The sequence below is a fragment of the Oculina patagonica genome, chromosome 8, assembly GCF_052425735.1.
Source record: "Oculina patagonica isolate OP01 chromosome 8, crgOcupat, whole genome shotgun sequence".
Classification (NCBI taxonomy): Eukaryota; Metazoa; Cnidaria; class Anthozoa; order Scleractinia; family Oculinidae; genus Oculina; species Oculina patagonica.
The window spans coordinates 21,874,594-21,901,169 of NC_135765.1; the positions used below are offsets into that span (position 1 = coordinate 21,874,594).

General features: G+C 35.9%; 2 protein-coding genes across 4 annotated transcripts; both read left to right on the forward strand.

Moving 5' to 3' along the window:
• Window positions 1-1,508: 1,508 nt before the first annotated feature.
• LOC144662768 (melanocortin receptor 5-like) lies at window positions 1,509-5,453 on the forward strand. The gene is made up of 2 exons (XM_078523666.1): window positions 1,509-1,584; window positions 4,091-5,453. Exon 2 carries the CDS (start codon window positions 4,212-4,214, stop codon window positions 5,136-5,138), a length of 927 nt encoding a protein of 308 aa, XP_078379792.1. The 5' UTR covers window positions 1,509-1,584; window positions 4,091-4,211; the 3' UTR covers window positions 5,139-5,453.
• Window positions 5,454-22,479: 17,026 nt separating this feature from the next.
• LOC144662769 (melanocortin receptor 5-like) lies at window positions 22,480-26,176 on the forward strand. 3 transcript variants are annotated; one of them, XM_078523667.1, is made up of 2 exons: window positions 22,480-22,516; window positions 24,674-26,176. In XM_078523667.1, the coding sequence occupies exon 2, from the start codon at window positions 24,838-24,840 to the stop codon at window positions 25,762-25,764; it is 927 nt and encodes a 308-aa protein (XP_078379793.1). In that variant the 5' UTR covers window positions 22,480-22,516; window positions 24,674-24,837; the 3' UTR covers window positions 25,765-26,176. The 3 variants fall into 3 exon arrangements, with proteins under 3 accessions (XP_078379793.1, XP_078379794.1, XP_078379795.1); XM_078523668.1 differs by lacking the exon at window positions 22,480-22,516 and adding an exon at window positions 23,989-24,025; XM_078523669.1 differs by lacking the exon at window positions 22,480-22,516 and adding an exon at window positions 23,990-24,025 and having other exon boundaries at window positions 24,677-26,176.
• The last annotated feature ends 400 nt before the right edge of the window (window positions 26,177-26,576 follow it).

A 26,576-nucleotide genomic window follows, 5' to 3' on the forward strand; every position in this document is an offset into this window, starting at 1 on the left:
TTTTCAATTCCACCAAAACAGGCGTTACGTAAGTTAATGAACGAAAGCTTTTTAGTCTTTGTTTAATTTGTTATTAGTGGGAGAATTTCTATGCAAAACCACTTTTACTTTACAAATTCATTTTAATAAATAAGCTCGCGGCAATAAATTAAGAGAAAAGTAGTTAAAGAAAAATTAATTCACTTTTAATAATTTTATAAGAACTCGAGTTTTTTATCAGCGAAAGGTCAACGAGGCGCCGTCGAGTTGACCATCACCCAAAGAAAACGAATAATCTAGTTGTTTTAGTACATACTCTTAAAATTTCATTCTACAGCCTACAATTTTGTGTATTTTTAATGCCAAAAAGTTAAAATAAAAATGAAAAAAATCTCCTTTAAGAGCAATGGCGCGCGATTGTTCTATCAGTGAAAAGACAATAATTTAAGAACCAATCAGATCTGTGGATTTCCAATAGAGCACGTTGAGCGTCAAATAAAACCTTATTTTCAATCTTTGGGAATGATTTGACCGAAATTTAAATGCTAATCAAAGGAAGTTTAGTAAATTTGAATAATCGTCTGGTTTTATTTAGTACTGACATGTTCAAAAGGCTGTTGCGCGTCAAAATTAGTATAACAAAAAAGGGGAAAGTATAACGTAATGTATATATAGTTCACGAGGCTTTAGATCATAACAATAATTATCAAAGGCTCCTTAGAGCGAACACATTCATATTTCCACTCAATCGCTCTCAAGAGCAGGCTCATGCTGTTTTTGTTTTAAGGTGTCAAAACGTCGCATAAAATATAAAATTTGGTCACTGATGAAAAGTAATACGGTATTCACCGACGTTATTCTTATTGTTTCGTGACTTATAAGAACCCACAGATTGCAACTGAAGAGGTGTGAAAATAAAATGTATGCTGGGCAGACCATCAAACGAAGGAGGTATGAAAGAAAGATAGCAAAACCCAGGACGTGATTCGCATTAATTTCACAGCGTGAAAAATATATATTACTACACTGCTTTGTATTTCAAGGCGTGATTTGATTTCATGATCCCCATGTCACGCCCGGAGCGAAAATTTTACAAACAAGAGTGAGTACGAGGTCAATAAAATTTTGAATTCACGGCGTGAATTCTTCAATTGTGTGCGCTGCATTTGACCTGTACTGTGGGTGGCGGATGAGAATAAATTAATCAGCATTTAACCACAACCATCCATGCAATTTTATGCTTTGCGTCAGTACATCACGCGAGAGTAATGTCTCTACATAAACATCAATTTACGTAAGAGCATCTTTTTGCTAGAACCATCCACTGGTATTACTGATCATACTCAAACGTACTCAGAAAGGTCCGTGAAGAAGTATAATAGATATCGATATCGTCGTCTGAATATTTAAGTCTGCCAATTAGTCAAAAATCCCCCCAGGTGAATCAGAGTTAATATCACAGCTTCCAAAGAATGAATCGAACTCGTACGGCAGTTATTACGTCACTACAAGTTGTTTTTTTATGAGAGCAGCACTTGGTGAGTGCAGCAGACGTCTCAGGACAAGACAGATAAAGGATCTAACACACAACTGCTATCCTTACAGGTACTTTAAATGTTGTGTTTGACGTTTAAAGATAGCTTCTTGATATTACCGAGTCATTCTGTCATTGAACTATAAGACAGGAAAATTTACCTGGAAAAATTTACCAATACAAACTAAACCTTTGCTATGTTGATATATAAAAAAAAAACATGCCGTTTAGATAGCTGTTGGGCGCACAAAGCTTAGTGACTTTTGTGTTGATTCAATAGATGGCACGACTTTGACTTAGTAGTCATAGTGGTGATGAGGGGCGGCCCCAGGAACCAGTGAAGCGAGGCGAGACGGGAAGAGGGAGTGCGGCGCACGAAGCGCACAAAGATCCATCCAGGCTTTGAAGTGTATGGGAAAAGTGATTTCAATAAAAAAAAAAACATTCTGTCGATGCAGCGCTCTTATGAACGTACATATATGCTATGTCTGAATACAGCCTCCTTTTAGTTTTCTTTTTAATGTTCTTAAAGCTGATAAACCTCTTAAACAAACATTGTCATACTTTTAAAGAAAAGTAAACTAAAATACCCAATCGATAGGTGCATGTTGATTTTATCGCCTCACGCTACGGATTTTGTTGTTGTTACTGAGAGTGATGGGCATAATGCATCGACGAACAGGAACAATTTAATATGTACTCTTTATAAATTCTGACGCTGACTTACTTGAGCGTAAACAACGCTCATAATGTACAATTTAATATGTGTTTTATGGCAAAATTTTGGCTCACAGTATAAAGCGTTATTGAGCAATAATCATATTCGTGTGCGTGATGTCAAAGTCGTTATGGCTAATTGGCAAGTTAGATTTTTTGTTATACCTTTTTTTAACAAAAAACTTAAATTATGCGAAAATTAAAGATAGGTCATCATCCTCGTTTACAACAAAACGTCGCGATTTATTTCGCTGACACGCTAAGCCGTGAAAAAACTCTGCAATTTTAGGAAATGTTCCGCTTAACTGCAAGTCCATTAGATCTGTTTACTTAGTTCTTTCTTATCTTGTGAAGGGGCCGACCTCAGAAAGCCAATATCCGTGGGGTTTTGATAGAAAAGCTACTCTTCATTAGAGTATAAATGATTTATATGACACTTACGGAAATTTACGCTCAAATTTTTCGTGGCACGCGATGATGTCGGAACCTTTCTATTCTGCAGTTTTCTACCGAAGTAATTTTATAACAGGAATTATTAAACCTCATGGTACTTTTCAAAGCATGTCATTTCGCTCCCTGGAATAGCTGATAGAACCCTCGCCTCCGGCTCGGGTTCTCTACTCTCGTGAACGAAATGAAAAGGGCTACGATCTTTATCATATAGCATAAAGACATAACAACCGAGGCTTGTTTCTTTTTAAATTTATATCAGGAGAAACCCAGCCAAATCGATCGATTGGTGTTCGCATGCGCAAAGTATATTTCTGTTAGACTTGGAGTTTAACAGCAAGTCTGAAAAGTAATTAGAAAGTGCGATTAATAATGTTTTCAGAGATGACTATTAGGACGAAATGAAAATTTCACAATAAGCTGACTCCAAAATAACTCGGTAATATTTATGAGTGCCAGTCCTTCAGAGAGATAAGTGCAGTCTGGCAGAAGTTTACTGTGATTGGGTGAAATATATCATTTAATGCTGCTGGCGTTTGTCAGAGTGATTTGTTATTTTGTCGTTTAACTTGCCACAAGCCTATTAAATAAATTCACTGAGTCATTTCGTACTTTTTTGGAATATATGATGATTTATTAAATAGAGCCGCTACAAGCTGTTCATATGCTTAAAACACCAAGCCGTTGTTCACTATGTAAAAAAAGACGAGCATAAGATCTTGGACATTAACTGACGCCATTTTCAGGTACTTGATACGTCCACTGGTTTTGTTTCTTAGACCGGCCTTGATATTACCAAATCAACGATTGAACTAAAAATGGGAAACTTTTTCCAAAAGTGAAAAAAAAAAAAAAAATCGCAACTGCAACGGAATCAATTTGGTACAGTTGATATTTGACTGACATGGTGATAAATGTTTATACTCATGCTGATATTGTTTTTCTTTATTTTCATGATCATCCACAGAATTCGAAGGCAAAAGCACAACTGTTTCACAGTAATTTTATGGTTTTTTATTAAGATACTGGTTATACGTAAAATGCTAATTATATACAGAGCGCTGTTGCCTTCTACAAAGCAACATGCTTCAGTGCCCGCAAAATTTTTACGAGTCGAATGCTGTGAGATATTTCGAATGAAAGTTAGTGTGTTCGCTCCTTTTCTCTTGTATCTAACCGCATAGTTACGGTGTTTTCAAGGTTTTACTCTGTCACTACCGGAGGAAGCATACAAATCACCAGACTTTGCAATGAGTGAGAAATGTGAGAATTGCTTGTGCGTATGATTTTCGGAGAAGGAAATCACCCAAGGCAATGCGCGCTAGATTGTGATAGTGTGTTTCCAAAGAGAGAGAGAGAGTGATCATTGGCTACCAATGACCAAAAATTGGTTTCCTCTTTTCTCAACAGAACTACAATAGAGCTACAAGAATACAGTTTGTGACAATAAAACGGTGGTAGAAGGTCTTCGTTGCAAGCCCTGGAATATTTTTTTCATATTTAGTGAAACACAATCAACGTCAAAACAAAAATGGTGAACTTAACTGCAGAGGGAAACCACACGACACTTCAAGAGTTATACTGCTTGCCGAATCTAAACAAACCACATGAAAACATGATTATTTCATCATTTAACGTACTTCTGTCCATCGCTGCATTTTTGGAGAATGTCCTGATCATTCTTGCTCTTCGAAAGGTGACGTCTCTTCATCCTCCATCGAAAATTCTGTTTGGTTGCCTTGCCTGCACCGATCTCTGCGTGGGTCTCATCACACAGCCCCTCTACGCTCACGGTTTATTGACCCCAGTACAATCCAAACATTGTTACTTATCTGAAATTCTTATTAAGACGATAGGTGTAATTTTTTGTGGAGTTTCTATGTTGACAATAACTGCAATAAGTGTGGACAGACTTCTCGCCCTGCTGTTGGGGTTGAGATACAGACATGTGGTAACTTTGCGGCGTATGTGGGCCCTCGTTGTTACTTTTTGGCTTTCCATGACTGCTTTTGCAATATTATCAATTTACAGCTACCGTGTTGCTACATACATCATGTTCATAACGATGTCATTATGCATAGGAACCTCAACCTTTTGTTACACGAAAATCTATCTGAAGCTTCGCCATCACCAAACTACGGTACAAGAACATGTTCACAAAGGACAGCCAAACGGAGGAAGAATTCCACTGAATATAGCACGATACAGAAAAACAGTGTCTAGTGCACTATGGGTGCAGATAGCATTACTTGCATGTTATCTTCCATTTGGTATAGTGGCAGCTTTTATTGCTGTTACGGGTGAACGCACGCCATCTCTGGCGCTCGCCTGGGATGCAACAGATACTTTTCTTATGGGAAACTCGGCCTTGAATCCATTTTTGTATTGTTGGAAGATGAAGGAAGTAAGACAAGCAGTGAAGGACACCATCAGACAGTTGAAGTGTTTCTCTTCATAACTGTGTCATGCGCCCACAGAGGGACCACTTATTGACATCACGCCATTAATCGATAAAGAAATTTGCTGGGCAAATAGAACGACTATGTCGAACCATACGTGAGAACAGCGCAAATTTCCAGTTGATCCTCCTTTTACTTGGTCGGCTCATTCAAGGTCTCGATTAACAGGCGGAATATACAGCCTGAATATGACAACCTTAGACTCCGATGCCGCCACAAGGAAGAAAACATCTCACATAAAATACCGGGGAAGATACAAGGACAAAACAAACTTCGTGTTCGTGAACAAACTTTCAATTCGTCCCTTTATAGGCGGGGGGTAAGACACAAAGGATATAAATAATTTTAACAACCAGGGCTATGCAAAAAACGCACGACATAGACACGTCAAAATAATTTAATATCAAAGCATAAATTCAATATAAGCCACAAGCTTATTCTGGATGAAAGAGATTGACCATTGGAAGTAAGAAGAAAAATAACGGAAAGAGGTTTGTCGGGCCGGGGGCGGAACCGCTAATCGCTGTTAATATGGACTTTGCTTTTCTTTCCAGTATGTTTATTGCAATATTCATCTCTCCCTCTACCCCTTGTTTCCCTAGTTATAAAGTCCATTTCACGGTTGCCCTGGAAGCTTCGATGACATTATTAGGCCCTTAAAAATACATATTCCACATATTCCTTACTACAAGCGACATCATTAAACCTTAGTATTTTCTTTTTTAGTGCCTAAAAACACAGCAAAGTTCTAAGGACAAATGACCTCATTAGACCGTTGTATTTTCTTGTTTAGAGACTTAAAACACAACCAGATTACTGATTAAAAATGACATCATTAGATCTTAGTATTGTCTAGTTTGGTGTCTAAAACCAGGAACCAAATTTCTTATTATAAGTGACAACATTAGGCCAAAGTATTTTCTTGTTTTGTGTTTTAAAACAAAACCCATTTTCTATTTGTTAATGACATCATTGGTATTTTCTTGTTTTAAGACTAAAAACACAACCAAATTCTTAATTGTAAGCGACATTATTAGATCTTAGTATTTTCGTATTATTTTAGTAACTAAAATCACAACCAAATTTTAAATGACGTCATTAGGCCTTAGTATTTTCTTGTTAAGAGACTAAACAAAGTCCTGATTGTAGATATTGTTAGACTTCAGCATTTTTTAATCTTAGAGACTACAAACACTACCAAAGTCCTGAATGTCATTAGACCTCCAATTTTTTTGTTTAATGACTAAATTAATTAAATTCCTATTTATAAGTGACTTCATTACACCTCAGAATTTCTTTTTTAGTGATTAAAATAACATTATCAGATCACCCTAAGTATTTTCTCGTAGTGTGAAGAAAAACACTACCAAATTCATAATTGTTAATGACATCGTTATAGACCTCAAATGTTTTTTTTCTTATTTAATGGTTAAAAAGGAGGGGACAGCTCTGTTTCCACTTTTTATCAACAGCAGTACCCAATCAATACATAGAGGATATTACACGGCGGCGCGAAGATATGAATTTATTATATAAACATCAGTGAAATACCAGGAAATCTTTCGCGCGAAAAAATCATATCTTCACACGTGAAAATAACATGTTATTTTCACATGTGAAGATATCGATTTCGAAACATTTTCTGACAAGTTTGCCCTGTTTCAATGCTGAATGAGCCAAAGTAAATCGATATTAAGTCGAAACATCTTCGGATCTTCCTCGGCAATCTTCGGCAATCTTCGGCAATTTTCGGAAAATGTTCGGAAACATTCGTACGACCTTCGGACAACATTTTGCAAATCTTCGGAAATCTTCGGAAAATGGTCGGCAATCTTCGGAAAATCGTCAAAAACATCGTAATTAGTAGGTTTATATAATAAACAGAATATTACATGGTTGCTTGGAGATATGAAATTTATCTTCTCGTGTTCAAATCGATATCCCACTCGTTCGCTGCGCTCACTCGTGAGATATCGATTTGAACACTCGAAGATAAATTTCATATCTCCGCGCAACCATGTAATATCCTCTATTTTATTTTTGAGTGGTAAAGCAATATTTTACTCATTCGCTGCGCTCATTCGTAAAATATTGCTTTTACCACGAGAAAATAAAAATCATATCTTCAAGCCACCGTGTAATTTTCTTTTTATTGTATAGACAAAAATCATGCATGAAGTAAAAGATAAAACATTTTTATAAATTAAAAGCTTAAGAGGCTGTGTCTGTAATACTGGTCTGCCCGATCTGGCTTGTTAAATAGATTTCGCTCTTTTCTAGTGTGTTGCAAGACTTTCATGTCCTTATACTAAAAACACAATTCACTTGACCGGATCATTAATTTTTTTCGAGTTTTTAAGGATTTTCGGTTCACCCGAACGAGCACTTGTAACGACCACTGTCAAGGCTTAAATTTACCACAACTTTGAAAATTAATTAAAAAAGAACTAACAACTTCTGTACCAAACAAACACCACAGCCTGTTAAATTATGCCTTTTTAATTTATCACACCAACTTTCACGAACATTGAGCTCGAATCAAGCTAGCAGCAAAACATTAACGACACCCCTATCACACACCTTGATGAAACACTTGAAAACGGCTCAGATTCAAACTTTATTTTTGAAAAAGTGAGGCGGTCTACTTAAATCAAACCAACGCAGCCGAAAAGTATATGTAATAGAAAATGTTCCTATCGAAAAAAACCTTCTGGTATCGTCTTAATGAAATATTTACAGCTGTGTAAACTTGCCCAATTTCGAAGATCTTCATGTTTGCAGCCATACATTTTGAGGGACTCGTCAGGACGAGGAGTTTCATCAACTGGCCTCGCAGACATACCTAACACCATCAAAAATAAACAAAGATTAGATATAAATGCATTGCAGTTCAACTGAAAGAGAATAAATCGTGTTTAAAAATGGAAGCTCGACTTACATTTCAACGATTTCTACGGGCGTAAGGTCATTCTTGTTCGAATTTCGCTTGATGGTTCCACAACAAATAACAATATTTGACACGCAGACTTTGACTGAATGTAGCGTTTGAATCAGTTAAAGGTAGTAACCTCGTGCTTTCCCTTCTTTACCGGCGTACAGCGAAGTTGTTTTCACGACAAAACAGCAAGCATCAGGTAGAGAAGACCAAACTGACATGTTTATCGATTGGTCGGTAATATACTTCATGTATGGAGTACCGTTGTGTACCGTATTGTGCCTCATACATGAAGTAGTGACCGACAGGCCGTTTCTTCAGCTGTTTCTTCGACGTTCAACGTTTTGCGATGGAAAAGCGCATTTATACAGCGTATATGCATGCTTTTCAACAGAAAGCCCTTATTTTGTATCGTGTAGTTGATAGTGTGGAGCGCAGTCAACTTACAAATGCGCGCGTTTGGAAAAAAATATTATTGTCTGAGTATCAGGTTCTCGTTGGACTTCTTTGCAAAAGAAAAAAAAGCTTGAACCAACACAAAATGTCACGTTGAAACATTTTTATCATAATCTAATTTAAAATCAATAAGTTTACGACAGTAATTTTGTATATTGTTTTATGACATGCGGTACAGAAAAATACAGAAAGGAATACTACAGAAATTTTCAAATAGCCGCTTGTGAAAGCAATCGATGTAACTGTTAAACTTAACGCAATTTTAAACAATATAAAATTGGTAAAGTTATTAAATTTAAACAGAAAACATCGACAATGACACGCAACACCAATAAAGCATACTGCACACTAAATGCACATCATATTAAGTCTATAAATCAAAAGTGAATAGTAGTGAAAATTAGAAACGGCGGCCTTGACAAGAAATTTGTCGATACACCGATACAAGTTCGAATTCTCTGAAGGTTTCTTTTTCTTTTCTTTTTCTTTTTTCTTTTTGGTTTCATGGGGAGGTTGCGAGAGATATTTTACTCTTGAATCTTAAGATCTTGCCCTTATTGGCAACCCCCGAATGACGAAAATCAGGTAATTATTCTTACCACGCGACTTTTAAATTTCGGTTAACACGTGGATGGTAAATAATTATGAATAAATATTTACACTTGTGTACATTATAATCTATAATGGAACATATGCTACAAAACGATTTTATTAAAATATGATGCTATCAAAATAACAATAATACTATCTGCATTAACAACTTATAAGCTAAAAAATAAAAGATCATGTTTCACATTTAATTCCGATGAAATGTGTTTTTTATGAAATAATCTTCTTATGGACAGGTGGCTTTAACGAGGCATAAACAGCTAATGAAAGTGTCAGTATTTATGTACGTCGTGCGATAATTAAAATGGTCGCCGAAACTTTTCATTTAATTAGTTTAAAATTGTATAGATATACATCATTATACATCATAAGCTTCCTTTACCCACCGGGTCTGGTGTTTGGTAACAAAGGCGTATTCGTTGATCTCTTCTTGCTTGTGAAGAGATATCTGAGTTCCGAAAACAAAATTGTGCGTCCCCACTCTGGATAAATATTTAAGTTCTTTCTGTTAAAACAAAGAAAAGCAAAGAAGTAAGATAATTGTTCATTATCTTTCCTTTGATCGATGTCATGAATACTATTGCCAAAAACGCGAGAGCTGTACTAAGCGAATATTGGCCCTTGCTGTTGACGAAACGGATACAGCACAACAATGACCGCATAGAGAAGATCGAGGGCCGATATTTTCTCATTATGTTACTGAGCAAGCCTGGTAAATAAGATATTTATGCATGACTTTTCAATTTCAAAAGAGCTGCAGAAACTTTAACCGGTCCAATACTAAGGAGATATCGGACCGGTAATAAAGCATTCTGATTGGCTGATTTGAGTTATTGGCCATTTCATCTGTTTTGGTCGTGTAATAAATTGTTTGTCTGTTCAGTTAATACTGGATTTTATCCCCACGCACGCACGTGTTTCTGATATTGCTTATTGAATACCATTGAAACGAAAAAAAAAAAAAGGAAAATTTATTTTACCTGCTATTAAATCAATTATTATTAAGGAATGGAACAATTTGCCAAACTATTTGTTCGGACACGACGTTAATGTAAATATTTTTAAATCAAACCTTAAAAAGTGGATGAACATTCATTAATTATATGCCACAGTACCAGATATTATAGATATTTTAGATTTTAACTTTTAGATTGTTAATTATTTATGTAATAGTTTTTCAATAGTTTTTTAATAGTTTTTTAGGGGACCTAAATAGGGATGACCTCATGGTCCGCCTTTTAAGATACCACTTGTGTGATACCATTTGTGCGTTTTTGAATAAAGTATTATTATTATTATTAACCCTTACCATGCTAAGTCCGGATTATTCCGGGATTCAACCACTTCTGACGTCACTAATTTACACGTCAGCAGATTTTTGTGATGTGCAACTTGTAGAGTTTGGATAGATCTTTCCACAGGAGTGTCCATCTTGAACAATGACTGCATTCCGACAAAGCTATTGGAAAAAAACCTGATCAGTTTTTGGTATAAAATTGGTGCTAAAACAGGCCAATATACCCGCACTTGACCATGGTCTCCTTTCCAGGGTTTTCCATTGATTAAGATCAAACCTTTTCAGGCCATGGCCAGTAGAAAGCGTGCACAGAATAAAAGATAGAGAGAATAAGAAAGCAGAGAAAAACGAAAAGGAAAGGAGCAAGGAAAAAAATCGGAACGGTTCAGCAAAAAAGAAAGTTCAAATTTTGGCTTATGCACATGCGCCAAAGTAAAATGTTGTACATTGTTACATAGAAATTTCATCAAAAACTTACTGCAGTGTCAGAAAGTGCACTTCTAGCAAAGTTAAGAGAAATTTAAAACCGTAGAGCCAAGAAAATCGATTAACGGTGAAACAAAACGCGTTTTTTGGAGTAATTTCAGCATATTAAGGGTTAAAAACAGGTCTTGAAAACCAAATTTCATTACTTTGCAAAAGAAAAAAGAAGAAAAGCTATAGCACACTCCAGTTAAATTTCGAATAATCAAGAATCTAATTGGGTATTATTCTGCGACCATAAATTTATTCTCTGTAAAAAGTGAATTTAATCGACATACAAAACATGCCCTCTCGATGTTGTTAAAACTCTGTGTTTTGTTTCAAATTAATTTTATCGCAACAGTTTTCTTTTAGTTAACAAAAACTTCTATCGAGAAACCGAAGTACAAGGTAACTCAGCAATGATTTCTGATTTTCAATTCCCCCAAAACAGGTGTTACGTAAGTTAATGAACGAAAGCTTTTTAGTCTTTGTTTAATTTGTTATTAGTGGGAGAATTTCTATGCAAAACCACTTTTACTTTACAAATTCATTTTAATAAATAAGTAAGCGGCAATAAATTAAGAGAAAAATAGTTAAAGAAAAATTAATTCACTTTTAATAATTTTATACGAACTCGAGTTTTTTATCAGCGAAGACCAGCGAAAGGTCAACGAGTCGAGTTGACCATCACCCAAAGAAAACGAATAATCTAGTTGTTTTAGTACATACTCTAAACATTTCATTCTACAATTTTGTGTATTTTTAATGCCAAAAAGTTAAAAGAAAATGAAAAAAATTCTCCTTTAAGAGCAATGCGCGCGCGATTGTTCTATCAGTGAAAAGACAATAATTTAAGAACCAATCAGTTCTGTGGATTTCCAATAAAGCACGTTGAGCGTCAAATAAAACCTTTTTTTTTCAATCTTTGGGAATGATTTGACCGAAATTTAAATGCTAATCAAAGGAAGTTTAGTAAATTTGAATAATCGTCTGGTTTTTTTTTTATCTAGTACTGACATGTTCAAAAGGCAGTTGCGCGTCAAAATTAGTATAACATATAGGGTAAAGTATAACGTAAAGTATATAGTTGATGAGGCTTTAGATCGTAACAATATTATCAAAGGCTCCTTAGAGCGAACACATTCATATTTCCACTCAATCGCTCACAAGAGCAGGCTCATGCTGTTTTTGTTTTAAGGTGTCAAAACGTCGCATAAAATATAAAATTTGGTCACTGATGAAAAGTAATACGGTATTCACCGTCGTTATTCCTATTGTTTCGTGACGTATAAGAACTCACAGATTGTAACTGAAGAGGTGTGAAAATTAAATGTATGCTGGGTAGACCTTCGAACGAAAGGATGTATAAAAGAAAGGTAGCAAAGCTCAGGACGTGACTTGCATCAATTTCACAGCGTTAAAACAATATATATTACTTTACTGTTGTGTATTTCAAGGCGTGATTTGATTTCAGGATCCTCATTTCACACCCGGAGCGAAAATTTTACAAACAAAAGTGAGTACGACGTCAATAAAATTTTGAATTCACGGCGTGAAATCTTCCGAATTGTCTGCGCCGCATTCGACGTGCACTGCTGGTGGCGGATGGGAATAAATTAATCAGCATTTAATCACAACCGTCCATGCAATTTTATGCTTTGCGTCAGTACATCACGCGAGAGTAATGTCTCTACATAAACATTTACACAAGAGCAACTTTTTGCTAGAATCATCCACTGGTATTACTGATAATACTCAAACATACTCAGAAAGATCCGTGAAGAAGTAAAATGGATATCATCGTCTGAATATTCAGGTCTGCCAATTTGTCAAAAATCCCCCAGGTGAATCAAAGTTAATATTCCTTCTTGCAAATAATGAATCGAACTCGTACGGCAGTAATTACGTCACAGCAAGTTGTTTGATTTATTTAACAAATAGATTTCATTTTGCCGTGCCTCTGTTCAGTTATAGATCAAAATGTGGTACGATAAATAAGGATAGCACTGAGTGAGTGTAGCAGACTTCTCAGAACAAGACAGGCATCGAATCTGAGACAAGTGCTGTTTTTCAGGTACTTTAAATGTTTTTTTTTAAAATATCATCTTGATATAAGCGAGTTATACTGTCAGACCAAATTAGACAGGAAAATTTACCTTTAGGAAAATTTAAACTGAACCTTTGCTCTGTTGATATAAAAAACAACATTCCGTGCAGATAGCTGTTGGGCGTACAAAGCATACTGACTTTTGAGTTGATTCAATAATAAGTACAACTTTGACTCGGTAAGTTTATATATATGTCGGTGTCATAATAATATCTTTTATTTAGATATGATAATTTTACAGCAGAGCTTCGGCCTGTTGTGTTTCAGGGAGTTTCTTCTCAGTAACAAGACAAGAAATCAATTTTTGACTTTTAAAAAATCTATGGAAAAGAGGTTTAATTAAAAAATGTTCTATTGACGCAGCGTTCTTAAAAACACATATATGCCATGTCTGAATACAGCCTTCTTTTGTTTTCTAAAAAATTCCAAATGTTTGATGTTCTAAAACCCGATAAACCTCTTTAGATAAACATTGGCATAAGTTTTGAACAAGAGTAAACAAAAATATCCAATCGATAAGCGCATGTTGACTTTATCGCTTTACGCTACTCACCTCTTTTGTTCTTACTAAAAATATGTAATGGGTATAATACATCGAACAAAGGAAACAATTCAGTACGTGTTTTATGAAAAAAAGTTTGCACCACAGTATGAAGCGGTATTGACTAATATTTCTCGCGAACGTGATGTCGAAGTCATTACGACTAATTGGCAAGTTAGCTTTTTTTGTCATAACATTTTTTTAAACAAAAAACTAAAATTATGCAAGAAAACGACTATTTATCCTTCTGACGAGCTATGCTGTAAAAAAGCCGCAGTTTTTTTCAAGGTTTCGCGTAACTTGGTGCCAGTCCATTAGATCTTTTTATTTAGTTTTTTCTTTTCTTTTCTTTATGAATAATTAATAGTTTAGTATTTACGACAGCTGCTGCAAGCTGCTAATTACCTTTATGAGTTAGCCAGGATTGTCGCGGATATTTTTTAATGAATAGACATGGCGTATGCGGTCAATTATACGTCAGTTTTCCCGTGGCACGCGATGTTGTCGCAACCTCTCTATTTTGATTTTTTTCCTAACCAATTTTATTAAGGAGTAAAATCTCCCTTTTATGTCTATTCATAGCATGCCATTTCGCTCCCTCGACCCTTGCCTACGGCTCTTATTTCCTACTCTCCTTAACGAAATAATACATGGCTAGCTCTTGGCTATGATCTTAAAAACAGCATGGAGACATAACAACGGATGCTTTATTTATTATTAATTATAATTAAATCAGCGAATAGATCGAGTGGTGTTTATCTTTGCATTTGCAAGGCAGATTTTTATTTTCGGTTTGGATTCAAACAGCATGTCTGAAAAGCACTTCCGGCAAAAGTTCGATTAATAATGTTTTCAGATGACTATGAGGAAGAAATAAAAATGTCACAATAAACTGACTCCAAAATAACTCCTCAATAATTATGATTGTCAGTCCTTCAGGAAGATAAGTGCAGTCTGGTAGAAGTTGATTGTGATGAGGTGAAAGATATGTTCTAATGGACACTGCTGCCGGCGTCCAACCGGTATCTGGAAGGTCATGGGCTCGACTCCCGTTGTGAGGTTCAGAAAATCTTTTTTTCTTCTGTATTCAACATGAGAACGCTCTTCCATTTTTTTTCACTTTATCCAAGCCATCATTTCACCTTTCATTTAATACCACGCATTCTTGCTCCTTATACGGACTGTCCTCAGTATTGTCTGCAAACCGACGCTGAACTTCCTTAAAAAAATAAAAATGAACTTGAAAATTTCTCGGCTGTTTTAAATTTCGTAGCACACTCAAGTGTGATCTCCACAGACCAAATTTGTACGACTCGGGATAGCTTGCTTGTATTGATCGAGCACTCACTCGTCAATTCTCAACGAGTTCATTTGCATATCACTGGTTTGTCGGCTTTTCATTATTATTATTACTTATTATTTGTTGTTCGTCACAGGTTTGTAGGATCTGACAACACTTTCAGCTACAGAGGTTTACCTAAGTATTTTACAGGATTAGATTGCTGAGCATTTCTGTTTGAAGATGAAAGGTTACGAGTCACCTTTTCTTGTAACGAAATTGCAATTTTTAGATCTTTTTTACAAAAGAAAAGAGAAACAATAAGTTTGAAACGAATTATGTTTAGCTATAAAAGTTGTAACCAAACATAAGTTGGGTTTAAAATCTCATTAAACACAAATTTAGGGAGAGATAATCAGCTATTGAAAGGTTTGTGTTGCTCAGATTCAATTTTTGCATTAAAAAACATAGGATATTACCAAGGGAAGCAAAGAGCAGAGGAATAATACAGGGAAATAAACGTTAAGTTATTAGAGAGGTTAAGCATGACGTTTATTTTTCCTGCAAACGGCAAAAATTCAACTTCTGCCGTCTGCCGTTTGGCGTTCGTACGCGGAAATAAGTAGTTTTGTGTTTGTTGTGAATGTGGGATTTTCCCGGCCCCCTATTTTTATGAGGGATTAAATTTAGAATTCCATAAAAAGGTAACAAAATGAAAGGCAAGCTCGCGTTTGCCGTTTGCCGTACTGATAACGTCATGTTTAATCTCTCTATTGACGCTTCAGAACGTCAGCTTACGTGGTCGTTTTCGAATGTCTGTAAAAGCAGTCGCCGTTGTCAAGGTTATGAAAAGGTTTCCCTGTATCCAGAAGTCCCCATTTAATACAACCATAAATCATCAACGCCGATTAAAGTGTCATGGATAAACATTAGAAAGACCACGTTTTCAGCATCACCCACACGCTCAGTTGTCCTCATTTTAGTCGGACAGTCGGGATATCTTCACCAGAGAAAAACAGGTACAACAAGAGAGACTTAGTAGCTTTTACCAAAAAAGGAAACTGTAGCTAGCTGAGCGACTGTTTATTTATTGTTGACAGGTTTTGATAAATTGACTTTGGACGCCGTTAATACAACGACGCAAAGAATATACAAAAGGTGAGATTAAATCCCTACAAATACTGCATAGACCGACGTTTATGGTAAAATTTAAAATTTGCAAATAATTATTTGTGAAATTGTTACAGGAACTCACCTAGAATATGTTGCACAAGGCGATTTTTAACGACGATTTTTGCAGTAATGCAACATTGTTGCGAATTTTTAACGTCGCGTTGCTTAATTTTTTTTCTCGACACATATAACATACTGTAGCCGCAAAAATGTGTTAGAAGTTGTCGTGTGTAGCACGGATTAAAAGACCGCCTTTAAATTCGTCTCGTGTAACATCGCATTTAGACAGCGAACATGCTTTTTAACAGAAAGCCCTTATTTTGTATTGGCGCGGAGCGCAGTCAACTTGCAAATGCGCGCGTTTGAAAAAAAATCTCATTGTCTGCGTATCGGCTTCTCGATGGACTTCTTTGCAAAAGAAGAAAAGGCTTAGACAAACACAAAGTGACAAGTTGAAACATTTTTATCATAATCTAATTTAAAATTAATAATTAAAGTTTACGACAGTAATTTTGTATATTCTTTTATGACATGCAGTACAGAAAAATACAGAAAAGAATACTAAAGAAATTTTCAAATAGCCGCTTGTGAAAGCAATCGATGTAACTGTTAAACTTAACGCAATTTTAAACCATATAAAATTGGTAAAGTTACTAAATTTAAACAGAAAACATCGACAATGACACACAACACCAATATAAACCAAAAGTGAATAGTAGTGAAAATTAAAAACGGCGGCCCTAGGCCTGACAAAAAATTTGTCGATACACCGGTACAAGTTCGAATTCTCTGAAGGTTTCTTTTTCTTTAATTTCTTTTTCTTTCTTTTTGGTTTCATGGGAAGGTTGGGAGAGATATTGTACTCTTGAATCTCAAGATCTTGCCCTTATTCACAACCCCCGCATGACGAAAATCAGGTAATTATTCTTACCACACGACTTTCAAATTTCGGTTAACACGTGGATGGTAAATAATTATGATAATATAATTACACTTCCAAACATTATAATGGAACATATGCTACAAAACAATTTTATTAAAATACGGATGCTATCAAAAAACCAATAAGATTTGCATTACCATCTTATAAGCTAAAATATATAAAATGATGTTTCACTTTTAATTATGAGGAAATGTGTTTTCTGATGAAATAATTTGCTTATCAGTATCAATGTACGTCGTGCGATAATTAAAATGGTCGCCAAAACCTTTCGTTTAGTTTAAAACTGTGTAGATATACATTATAAGCATCCTTTACCCATTGGGTCAGGTGTTTAGTAACAAAGGCGTATTCGTTGATCTCTTCTTGCTTGTGAAGAGATATCTGAGTTCCGAAAACAAATGCGTGCGTCTGAATAAATATTTAAATTTTCTTTGTTAAAACAAAGAAAAGCAAAGAAGTAGGATAATTGCTCATTATCTTTCCTTTGTTCGATGTCATGAATGCTATTGCCAAGCACGCAAGGGCTGTACTGAGCAAATATTGGCCCTTGCTGTTGACGAAACGGATCCAGTACAACAATGACCGCAGAGAAGAACCTGGTAAGTAACTTAACCGGTCCAATTTACTCAGAAAATATCGGACCGGCAATAAAGAATTCTGATTGGTTAATTTTAATGTTTTGGTCGTGCAATAATTTATTTGTCTGTTCAGTCAATACTGGATTTATCCCCACGCACGCATGTGTTTCTGATACAGCATATTTCAATACCATTGAAACGAAAAAATATCTAATGGATTTTTACTTTACCTGCTATTAAAACAAACCATGTGCTTAAGCTGCAACAAGTTTATAAAATTTTTCACAGCTGGCGTGGAAAAGCACAGAGAATAGTTTTTTTTTAAAGTAGGAATCTTTGAGGATCGTTTGAGGCTACTGTTGTAAGTTAGTGAGTGAGTGAGTTAGTAAGTAAGTAAGCAAGCAAGCAAGAAAGCAAGAAAGCAAGTAAGTAAGTAAGTAAATAAGAAGTAAGTAAGTAAGTAAGTAAGTAAGTAAGTAAGTAAGTAAGTAAGTAAGTAAGTAAGTAAGTAAGTAAGTAAGTAAGTAAGTAAGTAAGTAAGTAAGTAAGTAAGTAAGTAAGTAAGTAAGTAAGTGAGTAAGTAAGTAGGTAGGCAAGCGAGCAAGCGAGCAAGCAAGCAAGCAAGTAAGCAAGGAAGTAAGGAAGAAAGGAAGGAAGGAAGGAAGGAAGTAGGGAAAGAAGAAAGGAAGGAAGAAAGTCAGTCAGCCAGTCAGTACTAAGCAAGTAAGTAAGTAGCAGATGGGTAGATAGTATAGGTCGGTAGGTAATTATATGAGTAGCGTATAGACCCAAGTAGTTACATGATCTAAAAGCAACTTGATTATTGAATAATTCGTATTCGTTTTAGTAGCTTTAGAAATGCCATGTGTAGCTAAATAGGGAGACGAAAGAGACGATTAGAAACAGATCAGTTTAAAATAACTACACTGATACAGTCGTCAAACCTTTAAACTATATATTGAAACTTTGACATTTGAAATATTTAGCTTGTTTGCGGACGAGGAATTACGTTTTGGCAGCGCCTGACATAGTTAAATTGCGTTGTTTTGAGAATAAGTTGAAACATATTGTTAAAATTAAACCGATTAGATCCAAATAAGTGCGACATTTGTTCACGGGATATAGGGAAATCATCGAAGATCCGAAATTTGCCTTTTCCGTTCTTACGAGGACGGCCTCTTAAACTAAAAAAATAAAAAAAATTGAATCCAACTAAATAAGTACGCCAGTAAAAGAGGTAAGCAGACAGTATGTTTAATTACCTAATTATATTTAATTCTTTATTACTTTATTATGGTGTGGTGTCGTTGGAGTTTTAATTTGTCTTTCAGTAATTTTGTCGCTTAATTTATTACTCGTTCACCAAACCTATTAACAGTCATTTGTTTTTCTCATAAAAAGGTATTTCTTAAAAAAATTAAGTGGAACAGATGTCAAACAGCCCTCAATATGCGTCCGGTCTAAATGCTTCGCTTTGGCGAGGCCGTGAAGTTAACTTTGCCAGTTTTTTAGCTTCCTATACCCAGCTCTTGCAAGCTGGGTGCCTCAATGGTGACTACATACTACTAAAAACCAGACCAGCATAGAATCTGACATATTTGCCAGGTACTTTAAATGTATAATGTTTTGTATTCGAAAAAGGAAGATCTTGATATTAACAAGCCATTCTTTCGATGATTGGACAAAAAGAATGCCAAACCTGCATTTCTTTAAGCTGCTTTAACGGTAGAAAATAGATGCAATGATAAAACATTGCATAGGGATCACTATATACAGTCTCGAAATATACTCATGCATGCTGTATTGCTATATTTTCAGGTGTATATATCTGTTATTTGCCGACCGTGAGGTCCATATATGGATCAATTATAAATGCCGTACATCTGGCAATTGAGTTCGGCCAAGGCCGTAGGTTAGCAAATAACATTTGCTCAATATGTTTTACAGTCAACACTGTTTAGTCACAGTATTGTACTGAGATCACTAATTTGTACTTGAATACCTTAAGTTAAAAAAAAAAAACGCAGGGAAAAGTATTGCAACTCGTATTCGTGTAGAGGAAAGAGAATGTAAGATTAAAAACAGTCTTGAAAATCAAAATTCAGCACTTGGCAAAAGAAATTCTTCGACTTTATATGTATCCTTTGTAAAAAAGTGAATTTTTCAATGTTGTTAAAACTCTGTGTTTTGTTTCAAATCAATTTTATCGCAACAGTTTTCTTTTAGTTAATATAGACTTCTATCAAGAAACGGAAGCACAAGGTAACTCAGCAATGATGCTACGTAAGTTAATGAACGAAAGCTTTTTAGTCTTTGTTTAATTTGTTATTGGTGGGAGAATTTCTATGCAAAACCACTTTTATTTTATAAATCGATTTTAATTGAATGAAATGAATGAAATGAATGAAATGAATGAAATGAATGAAATGAATGAAATGAATGAAATGAATGAAATGAATGAATGAATGAAATACTTTATTAAAGTGTCTGAAGTATTTAGCTTAAAAAAACTAATTGTGGACACTATTTACATTATTATATATCTAAGCTATTTAAAGTTAAAATATTTACACTTAAATTCTAAGAAGAAGAAAAACTGAAGAATCGTACTACATAGATTAATAAAGGAGTAATTAACTAGGAGTAGTTCTCACTAACATTGCCCCCGCTTTTGGCTAGTCCTGCTTTGAATCTGATTTTGCAAATGTCGTCTTTTTTTTGCGGCTGCATGGAAACTTTTTATTAACCGTCCGTCTTTGGCGTGAATATATGAAATTTTCTTGGATGTTTACTCTAGTGCTTTTATAGCCGTGAGACATCTTACAATTAATGCTTATTAGTGAAAAGTTAACAAAAGGAAATAATGCGATTAGTGTCTAGCGGTATCGATTTGAGTAGTAACTTTTTCTCGGTGGAAATAGTCAAGTCCTCGTATTCGTTTCTAAGAAAAAAATGATTGTAACAACTATCGAACAACTGGAGATAACTGTTTTCATTAAATTTTCTTGGCATGGAAGCGGAAACCACAGGCTTCGTCTCGACAACTGATCGATCAAAATTTCCCCCCCCCCCCCCCTTTTTTGACGAAAACGTCTCGCGCGTCTCAGTACTCAATCCCTTTTGCAAAATCTTTTTTACAATTGAATATAATCTCTGGATTGTGTTTCGTCGAGAAATGGCAAATCTCAGTTGTGAATTGTAGCTGGGTAGTCTGTTTTGATTGTGACTAAGTCTTTCGGTCTGTTGTGATTTGTGTTTGACCGATCGCAGTTTACAAACGAGTCTTTCAATTCAGCGAACTTATCTAACTTTGAGACGTTAACCTGCGTTGCAGCCGGACGTCTCACAAAACCTCGAGGTTTAATTCGTCTGCAACGCAGGCTATGAGACGTTTGAGTCGCAAATCTTCAGCTTGTTGCTCGCAGTATGGCGGCGAAAACACCCAAAACACCTTGCGTGCTTGCCGCAAAATTAACCGAGACCACCGTGCGCGCCTAGTTTCTTCAAATCGGGATCGCCTCGCATACTACCATACATTTCTTGTATATTTCTTCATATATCTTCTATTTTTTAATCCCTTAGATATATACACGCGCGTACGCGGGGACTTCAATGATGCCTCCTCGGGTTTTGGCCTCTGGGCCAAAACCCTGCGGGGGCAATAATCTCGCGGCAATAAATTAAGAGAAAAAAGTTAAAGAAAAATTAATTCACTCTTAATAATTATGATTTTATACGAACTCGAGTTTTTTATCAGCGAAAAGTCAACGAGGCGCCGTCGAGTTGACCATCACCCAAAGAAAACGAATAATTTAGTTGTTTTAGTACACACTCTAAATATTTCATTCTACAGCCTACAATTTTGTGTATTTTTAATTCCAAAAATTAAAAAAAAAATAAATTCTCCTTTAAGAACCAATCAGATCTGTGGATTTTCAATAGAGTACGTTGAGCGTCAAATATAACTTTTTTTTCAATCTTTGGGAATGACTTGACCAAAATTTAAATGCTAATCAAAGAAAGTTTAGTAAATTTGAATAATCGTCTGGTTTGATCTAGTACTGACATGTTCAAAAGACTGTTGTGCGTCAAAATTAGTATAACGTATAGCGTATAGTATAACGTAAAGTATATACAGTGGAACCCCGATATAACGATCCTCGATATAACCATATTCCCGATATAACGATTAATATTCAATGTCCCGGCAAAAGTTACAGTAAAATGTATGGGACAGAACTCCGATATAACGATCTTCGATATAACGATATTCCCGATATAACGATGGAAATTTAGTGCACCGAACGTGAAATCTTCCCCGATATAACGATATTTTCTGTTCACAGTCACAATTAAAGCAAAATATTGAATTTACTACAATAACATAACAGTAAAGGGGTTATCTCTAACGTTTCTGACAACAGCTTTGCAAGTATTTTGTACGATGATATACGACAATATATAATTAATGACACTGTATTCTAAGCCTTTTCATCCAGTAAAAAAGTATATGTTTGGTTCACCCCGATATAACGATATTTTCGGTTATTTTATGGCGATATAATTATATCGGGAACTTCGATATAACGATTCCTCGATATAACGATATAAATTTACTGCTCCCTTGGCATATCGTTATATCGGGGTTCCACTGTAGTTCATGAAGCTTTAGATCATAAATAAAAATTTACGTGAGAGCATCTTTTTGCTAGAACCATCCACTGGTATTACTGATCATACTCAAACATACTCAAAAAGGTCCGTGAAGAAGTATAATAGATATCGTCGTCTGAATATTTAAGTCTACCAATTAGTCAAAATCCCCCCAGGTGAATGAGAGTTAATAGCACAGCTTCCAAATTATGAATCGAACTTGTACGGCAGTATTACGTCACAGCAAGTTGTTTGATTTTTATGAGGATAGCATTGAGTGAGTGCAGCAGACTTCTCAGGACAAGACAAGAATAGGATCTAAGTCAACTGCTATCTTTCAGGTACTTTAAATGTTGCGTTTGTTTTTTTTTTTTTTTTAAATAACATCTTGATATGTGCGAGTCATTCTGTCCTTGACCATATTAGACAGGAAAATTTACCCTTTAGTAAAAAATTACCTATACAAACTAAAACCTGGGGGGCTTTGCAAGAAGCTTTTAAACGGAAGAGGGAGTGTTTTAGAGAATTTCTTCTCCGTAACATGCCAAAAAAGCAGTGTTTAACTTTCAGAAGAAAGTTATTGATGCAGCGCTTTCAGTGTAAAAACATACATAAATGCCATGTTTGAATACAGCCTTCTGTATAAAGCGGTATTGACTGAAAATCATATTCGTGTACGTGATGTCCAAGTCTTTATGGCTAATTGGCAAGTAAGCATTTTTGTAATATCTTTTTTAAAACAAAGAGAAAAATAACATTTTGCGAAAATTAAACCGTTAGGTCACCGTACTCGTTTACGACAAAACGTCAATTTATCTCGCTGACACGCTAAGCCGTAAAAACCTCCGCAATTTTTGGAAATGTTCCGCTTAACTTGCTGCAAGTCCATTAGATCTGTTTACTTAGTTGTTTCTTATCTTTAGAAATAATTAACAGTTTAGTATGTACGACAGCTGTGCGCTGGTAATTGCTTTCATGAATTAGCCAATATTCTCGTGGGTATTTTTTGATAGAAAAAGCTATTCTTCCTTAGAGTATAAATGATTTAAATGACGCTTGCAGAAATTAACGCTTAAATTTTTTGTGGCACGCGATGGTGTTGGAACCTTTTTATTCTGCAGTTTTCTACCGAAGTAGTTTTATAAAAGAAGTAAACCTTCCTTTCTTATATCTTAAAAATATGGTTCGTTTTACAGCATGTCATTTCTTCGCTCCCCCGAATAGCTTATAGAGCCCCCGCCGCCGGCTCGGGTTCTCTACTCTAGTGAACGAAATGACAAGGGCTACGATCTTTATCATAGCATAAAGACATAACAACGGAGGCTTGTTCCTTATTAAATATATATCAGGAGAAACCCAGCCAAATCGATTGATTGGTGGTTGTGTTCGCATGTGCAAGGTATATTTCTGTTCGACTTGGAGTTAAACAGCAAGCCTGAAAAGTAATTCGAAAGTGCGATTAATAATGTTTTCAGAGATGACTATTAGGACGAAATGAAATGTCACAATAAACTGACTCCAAAATAACTCGGTAATATTTATGAGTGCCAGTCCTTCAGGAAGATAAGTGCAGTCTGGCAGAAGTTTAATGTGATTGGGTGAAATATATCATTTAATGGACTCTGCTGCTGGCATTTGTCAGAGTGATTTGTTATTATGTCGTTTAACTTGCCACAAGCCTATTAGATAAATTAACTGAGTCATTTCGTTTTTTTTCTTGGAATACATGATGATTTATTAGCTACAACAGCCGCTACAAGCTGTTTATATGCTTAAAACACTAAGCCATTGTTCACTATGTAACAAAAGACGAGCATAAGATCTTGGACATTAACTGCTACCATTTTCAGGTACTTAGTATGTCAACTGGTTTCGTGTCTAAGACTGGCCTTGGTATTACCAAATCAACGACTGAACTAAAAATGGGAAACTGAACGAAAACAATTTGGTACAGTTGATATTTGAACATGATGATTAATGTGAAACGTCTCTCTTTCTCTACATATATTCTGATATATACATATCATGCTGTTATTCATTTTCTTCATTTTCATCCACACAATTCGAAGCCAAAGGCACAATTTTTTCACAGTAATTTTATTTAATTATATACACAGCGCTGTTGCCGTCCACAAAGTAACATACACCCTCTAAAATTCGTGCGAACATGACGCTGAAATAGACAAATATATGACCATGTTTCAGTGCCGGAAAGAGATATGTCGAATGAAAGTTAGTGTATTCGCTATTTCTCTCTTGTATCTAACTGCATAGAAACGATGTCTTCAAGGTTTTACTCTGTCACTAACGGAAGCATACAAATCACCAGATTTGCAATAAATGAGAAATGTGAGAATTGCTAGTGCTTATGATTTTCGGAGAACAAAATCACCTCCGACAATGGGGGCGCTAACTTGTACTCGCGTGTTTCCAAAGCCATCCACGAGAGAGTGATCATTGGCTAGCCCTGATTTAAAATTTGTTTCTTCTTTTCTCAGCAGAACTACTATAAAGCTACAAGGATACAGTTTGCGGCAATAAAACACTGGTGGAAGAGTTTTCATTGCAAGCCTTGGAACATTTTCAACGGCGAAATTTGATAACTCTAACGGACATTAACTCTTTTTATATCAAGTAAAACATAATCAGCATCAAGACGAAAATGGCGAACATAACTGCAGATGGAAACCACACGACAATTCAAGAGTTATACTGCTTGCCGAATCTAAACAAACCACATGAAAACATGATTATTTCATCATTTAACATACTTCTGTCCATCGCTGCATTTCTGGAGAATGTCCTGATCATTCTTGCTCTTCGAAAGGTGACGTCTCTTCATCCTCCATCAAAACTTCTGTTTGGTTGCCTTGCCTGCACCGATCTCTTCGTTGGTCTCATCACACAGCCTCTTTACGCTCACGGTTTATTGACCCCAGTACAATCCAAACATTGTTACATATCTGAAATTCTTATTAAGACGATAGGTGTAATTTTTTGTGGAGTATCTATGTTAACAATAACTGCAATAAGTGTGGACAGACTTCTCGCTCTGCTGTTGGGGTTGAGATACAGACATACAGTAACTTTGCGGCGTATGTGGGCACTCGTTGTTACCTTTTGGCGTTCCATGACGGCTTTTGCAATATTATCAATTTACAGCTACCGTGTTGCTACATACATCATGTTTATAACGATGTCATTATGCATAGGAACCTCAACCTTTTGTTACACGAAGATCTATCTAAAGCTTCGCCATCACCAAACTACGGTACAAGAACATGTTCACAAAGGACAACCAAACGGAGGAAGAATTCCACTGAATATAGCACGATACAGAAAAACAGTTTCCAGTGCACTGTGGGTGCAGATAGCATTACTTGCATGTTATCTTCCATTTGGTATAGTCGCAGCTTTAATTGCTGTTACTGGAGAACGCACGCCATCTCTGGCGCTCGCCTGGGATGCAACAGATACTTTTCTCATGGGAAACTCGGCGTTGAATCCATTTTTGTATTGTTGGAAGATGAAGGAAGTGCGACAAGCAGTGAAGGACACTATCAGACAGTTGAAGTGTTTCTCCAGTTAACTGTGTCATGCCCTCGAAGCCGCACCACTTATTGACATCTCACCATTATATTAATCGATAAAGAAATCTGCGGGGCAAATAGAACAACCATTGCGAACCATACATAAGCACAGCACGAATTTCCAGTTGATCCTCCTTTTATTTCGTCGGCTCATTCAAGTTCTTGATTCACAGGAGGAATAGACAGCCTGAACTTGACTGACAACTTTAAAATCTCGTGCCACCACAAGGAGGAAAACATCTCGCATAAAATACTGGGAAAGATACAAGGACAAAACAAACTTTGTGTTCGTGAACAAACTTTCAATCCCCCGCTCGCTCTATAGACGGAGGGTAAAGCAAAAAGAATATAAATAATTTATACAATTAAAAAACCGCGGAAGAAAGGCACGACAAAATGATTTGATAACGAAGCATGCATTCAACAGGCTTAAGCTGGATGAGGGGATTGACCATTCGAAAAAAGAAAAAGAATATGACGGAAAGTAAGTTTGTCGGGGCCGGGTCTGGGGAGTACAAGGAACTCCTGCTATAATGACCGCTTTGTTTGAACTGGACTTTGCCTTTCTTTCCAGTTATTTTCATCGCAATATTCCTTTCTCCCTCTACCCCTTGTTCCCCGAGCTATGAAGTCCAATTCACAGTTGCCCTCAAGGCCTTGCTTCTCGGTCAATGGTCATTTTTCGGACAATCTTTCAGCCTAGGCCTCGGGCATTATCTTTCAATATGGCAGCCGCCTGAAGGGGTTTATTTACTGAATATACCCAGAACGTTTCTATTTCGGGCCTTTCTTGGGATTTTCTGTAAGAACT